This window comes from Pongo abelii, chromosome 17 (genome assembly GCF_028885655.2).
Source record: "Pongo abelii isolate AG06213 chromosome 17, NHGRI_mPonAbe1-v2.0_pri, whole genome shotgun sequence".
Lineage (NCBI taxonomy): Eukaryota > Metazoa > Chordata > Mammalia > Primates > Hominidae > Pongo > Pongo abelii.
This window is the reverse complement of record NC_072002.2, coordinates 35,243,223-35,257,175: the sequence shown is the minus strand read 5'-3', so window position 1 is coordinate 35,257,175 and position 13,953 is coordinate 35,243,223. Positions and strand designations below refer to the sequence as shown.

At 39.3% G+C, this 13,953-nt stretch overlaps 1 protein-coding gene across 2 annotated transcripts in view; it reads left to right on the top strand.

Annotated features, from left to right (window-relative positions):
- ROCK1 (Rho associated coiled-coil containing protein kinase 1) overlaps positions 1–13,953 on the top strand; it is a 165,968-nt gene that overhangs the window by 50,532 nt on the left and 101,483 nt on the right. For both annotated transcript variants that reach the window (XM_024235926.3, XM_054538179.2), the window contains exons 3-4: positions 12,313–12,413; positions 12,962–13,099. In XM_024235926.3, coding sequence (XP_024091694.1) covers positions 12,313–12,413; positions 12,962–13,099 — 239 coding nt within the window. The remainder of the gene's footprint in view (positions 1–12,312; positions 12,414–12,961; positions 13,100–13,953) is intronic.

Sequence of the window (13,953 nt, the reverse complement as noted above, 5' to 3'; positions counted from 1 at the left end):
GTTTGTTCATTCCTCTGTTGAATAACATATTCGTTATTTCCTGTTTGGGGCAATTATGAATAAAGCTGCCATAAATATTCGTGTACAAGTTTTTGCATGAATTTAGGTTTTTTTTTTGGTTTTTTTTTTTTGCGATGGAGTTTCGCTCTTCTCGCCCAGGCTGGAGTGCAATGGCGCAATCTCAGCTCACGGCAACCTCTGCCTCCCAGGTTCAAGCAGTTCTCCTGCCTCAGCCTCCCTAGTAGATGGGATTACAGGCATGCGCCACAACACCTGGCTAATTTTGTATTTTTAGTAGATATGGTGTTTCTCCATGTTGGTCAGGCTGATCTTAAATTCCTGACCTCAGGTACTCTGTCTGCCTCGGTCTCCCAAAGTGCTGGAATTACAGGCGTGAGTCACCGTGCCGGCCATGAATTTAGTTTTAAATTCACTTGGGCAGATACGTAAATACACAGATGTAGGATTGCTAGGTTGTTTGCTAAGAATAGGCTTAACTTCTTAAGAAACTGCCAAACTGTCTTCCAAAGTGGCTATACCATTTTATTATACATTCCCACCAACAATGAATGAGAATTTCTGTTGTTGTGCATCCTTGCCACATTTGCTACTGTCAGTTTTCATTTGCATAATGTCTTTCATAGAGCAAAAATTTTAATTTTGATGAAATTTAACTTGTAAACTATTTCCACATTGATTGTGCTTTTCGTGTCATATAAAAATCATTGCCAAACTCAAGATTGATTTTTTAAAGCAACTTTATTAAGTTATCATTTACATACTATAAAATTCACCCGTTTGAAGTGTACAATTCAGTGAGCTTTTTGGGTGTATATTTACAGAGTTGTGCAACCATTACCACAGTTACTTTTACAACATTTTCATCACTTCGTAAAGTAACCTCATACCCATTAACAGTCAGTCTCCATTTTTCTCCAGGCTTCCAGCCCTAGGCAACCACTGATCTATTTTCTGTCTCTGTAGATTTGCTAACTCTATAGAGACATTTCCTATAGAAGGAAACATCAATAAAATGGTCTTTTGTGACTGCCTTCTTTGGCTTAGCATGTTTTCATTGATCATCAGTGTTATAGCATGTGTCAGTATTTCATTCTTTTTAATTGCCAGTAATATTCCATTGTATGGATATACCACATTTTGTTTATCTGCTTATCAGCTGATGGACGTTTGTATTGATTCTATTTTGGCTTTTATGAATAATGCTGCTATGAACATTTGTGTAGAAGTTTTTGTGTAGACATATGTTTTTATTGTTCTGCGTAGATACCTAGAAGTGGAATTGGTGGGTCATATGGTAATTCTATGTTTAACATTTTGAGAAACTCAAGATTGATTTTTAAATATATACTTTTATTACTTTGGAGTAAATATATATGGCTTTTCTGTTGTTCCTGAATAGATAAATGCAGATGTGTTTATCTCCATTTGTATATAATGTCATTAAGTGTTTTTAATATTTCAGTAGCATCGAGTACAAGTATAGTCTCTATCCTTAAGGATTGTGGGGACATACAGTGTAATAGAAGAAACAGACCTATGGAAACAATTCCAGTTCAGATTGTTAGGTGAAATATAGGGAAATAATGTCCCAGGGAAGGGAGTCATACCTTGTGCTTGAGAGGGAATCAGGAGTGTCTAAAGAGGAGATAAAAGATTAGATCTTGTTTAATAGTAACTTGGTCAGATAAGGTGGTGGGGGAAGTCATTTTAGGCTAGTGATAACATCTGCAAAGGCACAGAGAGATGAAGCAGTATGGGCTTCATCTAGGTAATTGCAAATAACTAGGCATTGCTAGAGCATGGTTGTGGGGAGTATCTTATCTAGAACTATAAGACTGGACATCACTAATGATATATATATATTTTTTTGCCATGTTGAGTTTGAATTTAGGAGTCTGGATTTTTTATATTTATTTTTTGTTGGTCTGTTTATCAAACTGGATTACTCTGTATGTATGTGGGTGGGTGGATGCGTGCATATGTGCCTATGCAGTCAAAATGTAGCACATCTTCCTAGAGCGTGATTTTATTTGAACATTTGGACATTAAACAATTTTCTTAATTAAAACAGTGCTGGTTGCAGTGGCTCACATCTGTAATCCCAGCACTTTCGGAGGCCGAGGCAGGTAGATCACTTGAGCCCAGGAGTTCGAGATCGGCCTGGGCAACATGGTGAAACTGTGTCTCTGCAAAAATACAAAAATTAGTTGTGCATGGTGTTGTGTGCCTGTAGTCCCGGCTACTTGGGAGGCTGTGGTGGGAGAATGGCTTGAACTCCGAGGTGGAGGTTGCAGTGAGCTGAGATTGCGCGACAGCATGAGACCCTGTCTCAAGGAAAAAGAAAAGAAAAATCAGATTTTTATGGAATTGAATATAACATTCTTGTGAAATTTTCAAATAAGTTTAATTTTTGAGCTTTTTAGGGCTGCTTTCACTACTCTAAAAGTATGCAATGTATACTGGGCTTTTTTAGGCAGAGTAGCAGTATTCTGGTCAAACAGTACATGGTACATGATGTTTATTACCATATTTTACCTATTCTGACATTTAAAAAAAACTTTGATCATTTTTGAAATTAGAATGTGTCTTAGAATCTCTAGTGGTACATAAAATAATGGTATGTTTTATAATCTAGGATCTTAGGGTAGGCAAAATACATCTTTTTTTTTTTTTCCATTAGAAAAGCAACAAAGGGTCATTATAAAAAACTTAAAATATATAGAAAATGTGACAGAATAATCTGTAGTCTCACCAAACTCAGAGATGACTGCAGTTATTGTTTTGGCATATTTTCTTCTGGCCTTTAAAAAAAATCCATATCTGTGTATCAGTATATAATTATGTTTTTAGAAAATCAAGTTCATCTACTGTATGCAGTTTATTCTATTTCTTTGCACAACATTATATGCTGAACATAATTCTGTGTAATTATATTCAACACAATTTTAAATGTTACCTAATACTCTATGTATATGAAATTATTTACTCTTTAAAATTGTAAAAACTACTTTATTATAGATATCTTGGTCCCACATTATATCTCATTTCCTTAGGATAAATTCCTAGAAGTAAAATTTACTGGGTATAAAGTATGATTTTTATTTATTTTTAATTTAATTTAATTTTTTTCTTGATACAGAGTCTCTGTCAGTCGCCCAGGCTGGAGTGCAGTGGCCCGAACTCGGCTCACTGCAACCTCCACCTCTCGAGTTCAAGTGATTCTTGTGCCTCAGCCTCCCGAGTAGCTGGGATTACAGGCGCCCACCACCATGCCCGGCTAATTTTTGTGTTTTTAGTAGAGACGTGGTTTCGCCATGTTGGCCAAGCTGGTCTTGAACTCCTGACCTCAAGCAATCCCCCTGCCTTGGCCTCCTGAAGTGCTGGGATTATAGGCGTGAGTCACAGCGCCTGGCCAATTTTTAAAACAGTATTAGGAAAAATCATCCATTTGCTTTCTTGAAAATTAGATTGAAGAGTTTATATATGATTGAAATGCTTTTGAATTTTTGGTAACCCAGAAGCTATAAGTTAGCCTTTTTGCACTGGCCCTTTTGCTAACTTGTGATCATTTGGAGAATGATTAACTCTAAACGACTAGCTCTAATGATTAGCTAGTTAGTGGTTGTCAAGACTGTGATTCCTATTTATGACTCAATTTGCTCATTTTATTTCTTGCTGAATATGTTGTATAGTAGTATTTCACTTCTCTGAATCTTAGCTTTCTGCCAGCATCACCTGACTCAATATAGTTGACAATCTGAAATTGCTAAAAGAGTCTAGATGGTCACAACATCCTATTTGGAGGTTTTAGAATGAATGAGGACTTACCAGATTTGTAATTTTGCAAATATTATTTTGCATAAAACTAATTTTGTGAATAACAAAGAGGTCAAAATCTACCATAGGAAAAGATACAACAGTTTAAGAAGGATTGGAAGTTCTGAGAAGTTTGCTGTTTTAGGTAAGGTGGCCAGGGTAGGCCTTGCTAAAAAGGTGACATTTGAAAAAAGAGTTGAAGTAGTTGAGGGAGTTAGCCATGTGGATGTCTGAGGGAAGAGAATGGCATACAGAGGAACAGCTAGTGCAAAGACCTGAAGGGAGGAGAGTGTACCTGGCCTGTTTGAGGAACATCAAGGAAGCCAGTGTGGCTGGAGAGATTTAGGCAAGGGGGAGAATTGTAGGATGATATCATAGAGGTAAGGAAATGGGGAGGCTAGGTCGTGTAGAGTCTTGTAGGCCATTGTAAAATCTTGGGCTTTTGCTCTGGGTGAGATGGCAAGACATTAGAGACTTTTGAGCAGAGAAGTGACATGATCTGACTTGTGTTTTAAGAACATCACCCTGTGTTGAGAATAGACACAGGGAAATCAGTTAAGAGTCTATCACAGTAATCCAAGGAAGAGATGATGGTGACTTGGTCTAGCATGGTAGCAATGTAGAGGGCAAGAAGTTATCAGATTACAGATATATTTCAAAGAGAGAGCCAACATATTTTCCTGAAAGATAGGATGTGGAGTGTAAGAAAAAAAGGAGTCAAGAATGCCCCCTAGGTTTTTGTCCTGAGCAAAATTGAGCCATCAGCCAAAGTGTGGGACACATAGGTATAAATTTTGGGTGAGAATATTTCTTCAGTTTTTGGCACGTTAAATTTGAGATGTTTTTCAAAAGAGGATATATTTTGAAAGTAATTGAATAGATAAGTTTGAAGTTTAAGAGAGACATCTAGACTAGAGATAAAAATTTGGAAGTTGATATGTAGATGGTTTTTAAAGCCCACCAGAGAAGTGAGTGTAGATAGAGAAGAAGTCACCATTGAGGACTGAGCCTTGGAATGCTCCTGTGTTAAGAAATCTGAGAGAAGGGGAGGAACCAGCCAAGGCAACTGAAAACTGCTAAGGTTGAAAAGTAAAATCTTCAGTATTGTTGGAAGAATGTTGTGTCCTGAAAGTCAAGTAAAGAATGTGTATCAGGACGCCACCCCGTCTGGGAGGAAGTGAGGGCCTCTGCCTGGCCGCCCACTCTGGGAAGTGAGGAGCGCCTCTGCCTGGCCGCCCCATCTAGGAAGTGAGGAGCGCCTCTGCCCGGCCGCCCCATCTGGGAGGTGAGGAGCGCCTCTGCCCGGCCACCACCCCGTCTGAGAGGAAGTGAGGAGCTCCTCTGCCCGGCCGCCCCGTCTGGGAAGTGAGGAGTGCCCCTACCTGGCCGCCCCGTCTGGGAAGTGAGGAGTGCCTCTGCCCGGCCGCCACCCCGTCTGGGAGGAAGTGAGGAGCTCCTCTGCCCGGCTGCCCCGTCTGGGAAGTGAGGAGCGCCTCTACCTGGCCGCCCCGTCTGGGAAGTGAGGAGCGCCTCTGCCCGGCCGCCACCCCGTCTGGGAGGAAGTGAGGAGCGCCTCTGCCCGGCTGCCACGTCTGGGAAGTGAGGAGCGCCTCTGCCCGGCCGCCCCGTCTGGGAGGTGAGGAGCGCCTCTGCCCGGCCACCCCCATCTGGGAGGTGAGGAGCGCCTCCACCCAGCCACCCCGTCTGGGAAGTGAGGAGCGCCCCTGCCCAGCCGCCCATCGTCTGGAAGGTGAGGAGCGCCTCTGCCCGGCCGCCCCGTCTAGGAAGTGAGCACCTCTGCCCGGCCGCCCCTTCTGGGAGGTGAGGAGCGTCTCTGCCCGGCTGCCCCATCTGGGGAGTGAGGAGCGCCTCTGCCCGGCCGCCCATTGTCTGGGAAGTGAGGAGCGCCTCTGCCCGGCTGCCCCGTCTGGGAGGAGAAATTTTTCTGCCTTGGGATGCTGTTGATCTATGGCCTTGCCCCCAGCCCCCTGCTCTCTGAAACATGTGCTGTGTCAACTCAGGGTTAAATGGATTAAGCGCGGTGCAAGATGTGCTTTGTTAAACAGATGCTTGGAGGCAGCATGCTCCTTAAGAGTCATCACCACTCCCTAATCTCAAGTACCCAGGGACACAAACACTGCGAAAGGAAGGCCGGAAGGCCGCAGTGACCTCTGCCTAGGAAAACCAGAGACCTTTGTTCATGTGTTTATCTGCTGACCTTCTCTCCACTATTATCCCATGACCCTGCCACATCCCCCTCTCCAAGAAACACCCAAGAATGATCAATAAATACTTAAAAAAAAAAAAAGTATAGCGCGCACACACACACACACACACAAAAGAATGTGTATCAGGAGAGAGTGATCAAAGTGTTAAAGCCACTGATATATCAAGATGAGGTCTGAGAATTGGTCATTGGATTTAGCAACATGATGCTCATTTGTGACTTTGACAAGTAGTTTTGAAAGAAAGGTAAGAGCCGACCTGAAGTGGGTTTTAGAGCAAATAGTAGGAAAGATTTAGTCATAGAAAGTATAGACAACTTTTGAGAAATTTTGCTGCAGTGGGGAGTTGAGTAATGGGACAGTAGCTGCTGAGAGAAATGGGATCAAGAGTTTTTTTTTTTGTTTCCCTAAGATGGGAGAGAAAACAGCATGGTGGAATCCAGTTATGAAGGGGAAAGCTTAGTAATAGAGGAGAAAGGGGAGAATTGCTTGAGCAATGTCCTTGAACTACAGTAATGAAAAAGGATGACATCTAGTGCATGAGTGGAGGGTTTAAGTTAAGATAGAAGTAGTCTCCCATAGTAAAAGATGAAAAGACAAAATATATGCTTGTACATGCTGATAGTTAAGTGTGTAAGTGGTGGTAAGTCAGTGGTAGTTTTCTTCTGATTGTTTCGTTCGTTTCAGGGTAGTAGCCAAACAAGATCATTAGCTGTGAATGAGGATCAGTGGGAGAGCTGTGGGAGGTGTGTGAAGAAAGAAGAAAACTTGAAATACGTCTCTAGGAGAGTGGGAGAGTGACTAGAAATTTAGGATTGCCAAGTAGAACTAAGGGCCAGCTTGATGTTTGTGATTATGAATTTTAAAATAGGATCAGTCATTGTGATTTTATGTATTTATCAAGACATATTCAACTGCATGGGTGCTGACATAGAGTAGTTGGAGAGTTGGATTTAACTATAATAGGATTGTCGTTTTGCCAAACTAAGTAAAGTGAGGCAGAAGAGAGCTCATGACATTAAAGGTATATGCAAGGGAGTGATTATAATAATTGACCATGTAATTTAAGCTGGCTAGGTAGGAAAAAGAGGCTATCAGTGCAACGAGGGAAAGTACGAGTGGAGTAGAATCAATGGATTGGAGGTCCTGGTGGGGTTGGGGTTGTTGGAGTTAAGATGCTAGAGGAACTAAGCAGGGAAGCTATAAGAGAGTGCTTAGAGAGTGTAAGTTTTCTAATTGAAATTGTTGGAAGATTATAATTACGAGTAATGACAAGGTCTAGTATGTGACCATGGAAATGAGTGACCAAGGTAAGGTGGAGGACAAGATCATTGAAGGAGAGAAGTATAGGTGTTGAGAGGCCAAGGTACTGTAAGTATTATCTGTGGGTAAAGTTATTAAGAATTAAAACAGGAGAATATTGGAGAGAAGTTCAGTAAATCAGGAAGTAAAACTGTTTAGCAATGAGACATGGTGACCTCTGAGAGTCAGTAGATTATAGCAACAATGAGAGGTGGGAAATACAACCTAATATAATGAAAATCAAAGCTAGCAGATTTAGGGGTGGGGATGTGGGGGATCTCCCACTTTCAGGGTCAGTAGTCTAAAGCATGATGGAAAAGTAAAGGTCCCCACTTGAGAGCTGTGGGGAAGCAGTGCCCTCAGAAGGCCACTGGGTTTTATTAGAGCAGGAGTTGGTGAACTACAGCCCACAGGCCAAATCTCACCCACCACTGTGGCTCATGAACTAAGCATGTTTTTTGTATTTTTTCATGATTGAAAAAAAAGTCAAAAGAATATATAATTGAAGAATATACAATTGCATATATAAGTTTGAAGTTTAAGAGAGACATCTAGACTAGAGATAAAAATTTGGAAGTTGATATGTAGATGGTTTTTAAAGCCCATCATGATCATGGTGGTGAAATAATGAAATAGTATCATGAATGTAAAATAATAGGAAATTCAGATTTCAGTGTCCATAAATAAAGCTTTCTTGGGACGTTGCTACACTTTAAAAAATGTATTGTGTATAGCTGCTTTTGTTCTACAACACCTAAGCTGAGTAGCTACAACAGCGACCATATGTAATGCTCTCCTAGCTTCACACTGCTGCTTAGCACAGTAGAAATCACAGTGATGCTGTTACAGCCTGACAGTTTTGAGTGCTATATGTATCACCATGTCACAACATTTTATTTGTTTTCTATTACCAGTGCATACGCATGTGTCAAAGCAAGAAGAGAAGAGTATACTTGAAATGTTGTCTTTTTTTTCACTCCCCTAAGAGACTGTCGCACAGGCAGGAGTGCAGTGGCACATTCATAGCTCACTGCAGCCTCGAACTCCTAGGCTCAAGCAGTCCTTCTGCCTCAGCCTCCCAAGTAGCTGGGACTACAGGTACATGCCACCACGGGCCTGGCTAATTTTTAAATTTTTTGTAAAGACAAGTCTTGCTATGTTGTCCAGGCTGGTCTCGAACTCCTGGCCTTGAGCAATCCTCCTGCCTCCGTGTCCCAAAACACTGAGATTACAGGTGTGAGCCATCATGCCCAGCCCAAATGTTGTTCTTCTTGAAGCACAATGGAGTATGGATTATTTTTGTCAAGTTAGGTGGCAAAGCATTTTTTAAAATTATGCAGTGACAGTATAGCTGTGCTAAAGGAATACAGTGTACATTGGACATTCCCAGACTAAGCACTCACTGTGATCTTCCTGACTCATAGGACAGCAACAGTAAGAAAAAATAGAAAATTTAAAACAGAGTATCTCATCCCAGTAAAATTTCTTCATAAAGAAAAATGATCATGCAGGCTTAACCAAAAAAAAAAAAAAAAAAGAGGCTGCAATGTTATGTAAGTGTACGAGTGGTTTATTCACTAGCCGAGCAGAGAAAGCTCTTCACTGATGGTGTGTGATTGCAGCAGCCAAACAAATGTGTACAGAGAGAAAAACTTACCTAAGACTGTTAGCCTTTGGGCAAGAATAACTGTTCAAAGAATTGGGGGTATTGGGAGTGGCATCAATAGTCAATTTAAAAATAACCAATTTTGAGTTGTTTTCCTTGACTCTTGTTTATTTGAGGAATCAATGCAGAGTTTGAAGTGACTAAAGAATTAGCCTGTGTATATAGTCTCCCCTTACAGACTTGGGAAAGCTTACAGACTTGGGAAAGGTCTTATTTTCTTTAGAATATGTATCACAATGTGAAATTAAGTTACATATTTATTTATGTACTTATTATTTTTCTTTAGAGCAGCAGTCCCCAAACTTTTTGGCACCAGGGACCAGTTTTGTGGAAGACAATGTTTCTATGGACAGGATGGGGGTTGGGGGGTGGCAGACGGGATGATTTTATGAAACTTCCACCTCAGATCATCAGGCATTAAAAAAAGATTCTCATAAGGAATGTGCAACCTGGATCCCTCGCATGTGCAGTTCACAATAGGGTTCGTGCCCCTGTGAGAATCTAATGCCGCTGCTGATCTGACAGGAGGTGGAGCTCAGATGGTAATGCTTGCCTACCCACTGCTCACCTCCTGCTGTATGGCCCAGTTCCTAACAGGCCATGAACCGGTACAGGTCCACGGCTCAGGGGTTGGGAATCCCTGTTCTAGTGCATGCATTGTTTTCTGTCTCAATGGAGCCATAAGCCTACAAAGTTCAGGCTATATAGTACCCCTAGACCAAGAGTGGGTTTCTTACATGACTACTTTACAATAAATAGTCTTTGTTTAAGATCCTGATATTTGGGTGGGTGTGAATATAGTCCTGAGTGTTTGGGAAACTAAAGTCTAATGCTTAGAATTTTACCATTAAGTTCTTGATTAGTTCTAGGTTGGACCCTTGGTGAGATGAACTAGGAAAACTAGAACCGTAGAATCTCTGAGTTTGATTGAAAGCCATCCAACAGAGGCATTTACACTTGTTAGCACGTAAACCTGCATTAGAACAAGCTAAAATCCAAGGCAGTAGAACATAGAAAGATCTTTTAGATTTCAAATGACTTGTCTGCGGTCTTTGTCAAGTCTCTACAGCCTATTCTAGCTCATAGCTAGAGCCAAGAATCTTTTCTCAACCTCACAGGCTATTGTATTATCCAGGTTCAGAACTTTCTCTCTCATCTGGGGTATTACAATACTCTTAAAATTCTCCCCACCTCCTGTCTTGACTTTATTGAACTCATCTTCTACATATTCCCTAGAGTAGTTTTCCTGAAATGTAAATTTGACTATGTTGTTTTATCCATCGTAATTCCTTTTCATGGCTTCCTGCCCATAGTAGTGGTGCTTCTCAGTTCCCAGCAGATTCCAGAGGATTCCTCAGGGACTGTATTATGGAAGAGCCTAAAGTAGATGAGGCTCTGTCTCTTCTCTGACACCTTTAATCTCATTTAGAACAGAGCAGTTTCTTTGATCTATTTTATGTAGAGAGCTACTTTAAACTTTAATGTGAAAACGGTTTTCGATACTTAAATAGTAGTTTTATTACTGTAACTCCTGGCTGACAGGTAAAGTTCAAGCTCCTGAACTTACCTGGGGCTCTCCAGCCTCTTCTGTCAGTCCTTACTACAAACTTGATACTCTAGCAACATAGAACTTAGATACAGTTCCTCTGTGCTTGGTTTACATTGCTTGTCTGCTTATATTGTTCGTTTGTTCTTTCCTTTTTTTGAGACAGAGTTTCGCTCTGTCGCCCAGACTGGAGCGCACTGGTGTGATCTTGGCTCACTGCAACCTTCACCTCCCGGGCTTAGGTGATCCTCCCACCTCAGCCTCTTGAGTAGCTGGGACTACAGGAGACTGCCACTGCACCCAGCTAATTTTTTAAAAAATATTTTTTGTAGAGACAGGGTTTCATCATGTTTCCCAGGCTGGTCTTGAACTCCTGGACTCATACATTCCGCTTGCCTCAGCTTCCCAAAGTGTTGAGATTACAGGCGTGAGCCACCACACCCGGCCTGTTCTTTCTTTCATTCTCTATCACCTAGCTAACCGCTACTATTCAGTTGAGACGTGTTTCAGGTACCATCATTTACAGAAAGTCTTCCTAGCTATCTCTCACCCCAGCAGGCTTTAGTTAGGTGTCCTCCTTACTACTCAAAAAACTGTTTATCTTCCTTATTACATTTTTTTGAATTCTTTTTTTCATTGTTTCTGTTTCATTTGCTAGAGTTTGAACTCTTAATAGGAACTACATTTTAAAATTACGTTTATTTATCTCCAGTGCTGTACAGCCTGATGTATGTAGATACAAATATTTGTGCAGTGAATTAATTGATTATTGTTCATCTTTCTGGTGCATCTTGCAGTGAATATGTAACCTAAAATTAAAGGTACTTATAACTTTGTAGAAATTTGCTCTCTGTTGCATATATTTATTGGTCATAAAGTACACAAACACTTGAGTTTAAATGTGCATTTGAAAAGGAAAACAAGAGTATTAATACAGCTCTTATTAGGAACTAGAACTGAAGTTTAATAGCTGCTGTGTATTTTGTACAACTCTGAAATGTGAAGCTTTTCCATGTAATCTCATGCCAGTGTTGACCCATGTGGATTAAAATAGCCCTATTTTAATCTATGACCAAATTAGGAATTAGAATATCTATCCAGTGGGGATTTGTGAATTATTGTAGTTTGTAGTATGACAGGTTTATATAAATAATTGCAGTGATTTTCACTGTGTGTTTCAACTTAAAATCTAGGTTCAAATAGAGAAATGTAATGCTATAAGTATTAAAGATTACCAGTTGGAAAATTTACTGTGTTTTTTTTTTTTAGTGTATTTGCTTTTGATATCTTAAATTACATCTTTTTTTTTTTTTAAAGGATCACTAAAACTGACCTTATAAAAAGAAAAATTTATTCCGGTATTAATCTAAAATATCTACTCATGTTTCCTAAATTCAGATTTCATGTGTACTTAAAATACCAGGAACTAATTAGCTAATTATTTTCAGCTTTTGTTTGTAGTGTACTATTTGTTTTTAAAACATTCTATTAAGTCAAATTTTGATTAATAAAAACCTTTAGTAGTTGTAATGAAGTTATTCTGGAATTTACTTTAAAAAAATCTTAGCAAATTGAACATTTAGCTACTTTATAGCTTCAAGTTTCACCATATTTTCAAATAATTCTTCATGAAGTTTGTTGTTTTTCATTGTTTCTTAAGAACTCGAATGTAAAATAAGTGGTGCTAGTTGTAATGCTTTAGTGATTTAAAATGATAAACTTTTCTTTTCATACAGATAAAGACACAATAAATAAAATCAGAGATTTACGAATGAAAGCTGAAGATTATGAAGTAGTGAAGGTGATTGGTAGAGGTGCATTTGGAGAAGTTCAATTGGTAGGTTATTTTAATGAGAATACAAAAGGACTTTATTAAATTAAAATAATCCACTTGTGTGTTTAACATATTATTTGGGAAAATACTGTTTTTATAGAATTGTTGCTTTAAGTTCCTTTAGACATTGTTGCCTAAGGGTATGGAAGCCTAGTGTCAAATCTAGCCATAGTGTGGGAAGTGTTTTCCCCAAGTATCTGTGGCAGAGAAGAAGTGTCAGGCATCAGAAGATAAATCTTTGCTCCTAATATTAGACTAAAATGCTGTAGAATAGTAAGCTTTATAAACAGGAAGCAGCTTACATAGCAGTGTGGAGGGGGGAACGTATCTTGTAATATAGGAAATAAATATTTTTTTAAAACATTACTTCTGATAATTAAAGTCTTGACATTAGCTACTTGGAATAATTTGGCAGAAGAGAAGAAATAAAAATAACTGAAACAGTAAGGCTAAATTATTTAGCAAGTATTAAAAGCACTTAGTAAATTGTTCTGTGAAACCTTGAGCTTTAAATGTTAACAAAAGGTTATTTTCCCTTTTCAATTTTAAAGGTAAGGCATAAATCCACCAGGAAGGTATATGCTATGAAGCTTCTCAGCAAATTTGAAATGATTAAGAGATCTGATTCTGCTTTTTTCTGGGAAGAAAGGGACATCATGGCTTTTGCCAACAGTCCTTGGGTTGTTCAGGTATGACTTTGCTACTCTTTCATTATTGCTGCATTAGTTTGTAACTAAACATATCTGAGAAGCTTAGTTTGTGTTTTAGAATAGTAATAGAGAATTTACTGGCAGTTACAAAATTGTCTAATTACCTGTTAAATCTTAAAATTCAATTGTATTGAATCATTTCTAGCAAGAAAAGCTAGAACAAAATAATCATGCTTCTGTAGAATTTATATATAGGAAAATTTAAATGTAGAATTTGGGCTGGGTGTGATGGCTCATGCTTGTTATCTGAATACTTTGGGAGGACAAGGCGGGAGGATAGCTTGAGCCCAGGAGTTTGAGACCAGCCTGGGCAACATGGTGACACCTATCTCTACAAAAATTAAAAAAATTATTGAGGCATTGTGGTACACGCCTGTGGTTCCAGCTACTGGGGAGGCTGAAGCAGGAGGATTGCTTGAGTCCAGGAGGTCGAGGCTGCAGTGAGCTGTGTTCACATCACTGCACTGCAGCCTGGGCAGCAGAGTGAGACCCTGTCTCAAAAATAAAAATAATAAATATAAAATTTAAACACAGAATTTTAAATAAGATATTTTTAAATACAGAAGATATAGAAAACTTAATCTACTTAGATTTGAGGGAAGTCATATATTATTAAAATTTAAATACATACTTTTTTTAATATTGAATTTTTTCTCCCAAACATGAGGCTCTCATTTTGTTTAGCTGTCTCCTCATTTATCTGTCTCATATTTCGTGAAGAGGAGATAGTAAGAGAAATGAAGGGAAAGTGAGAGGAAACCAAGTTAAGCTAGGTCACCAAATAATACTTGTCTTTAGGTTTTCAGTGGAAAGAAAAACTAGAAGTCAGTAGT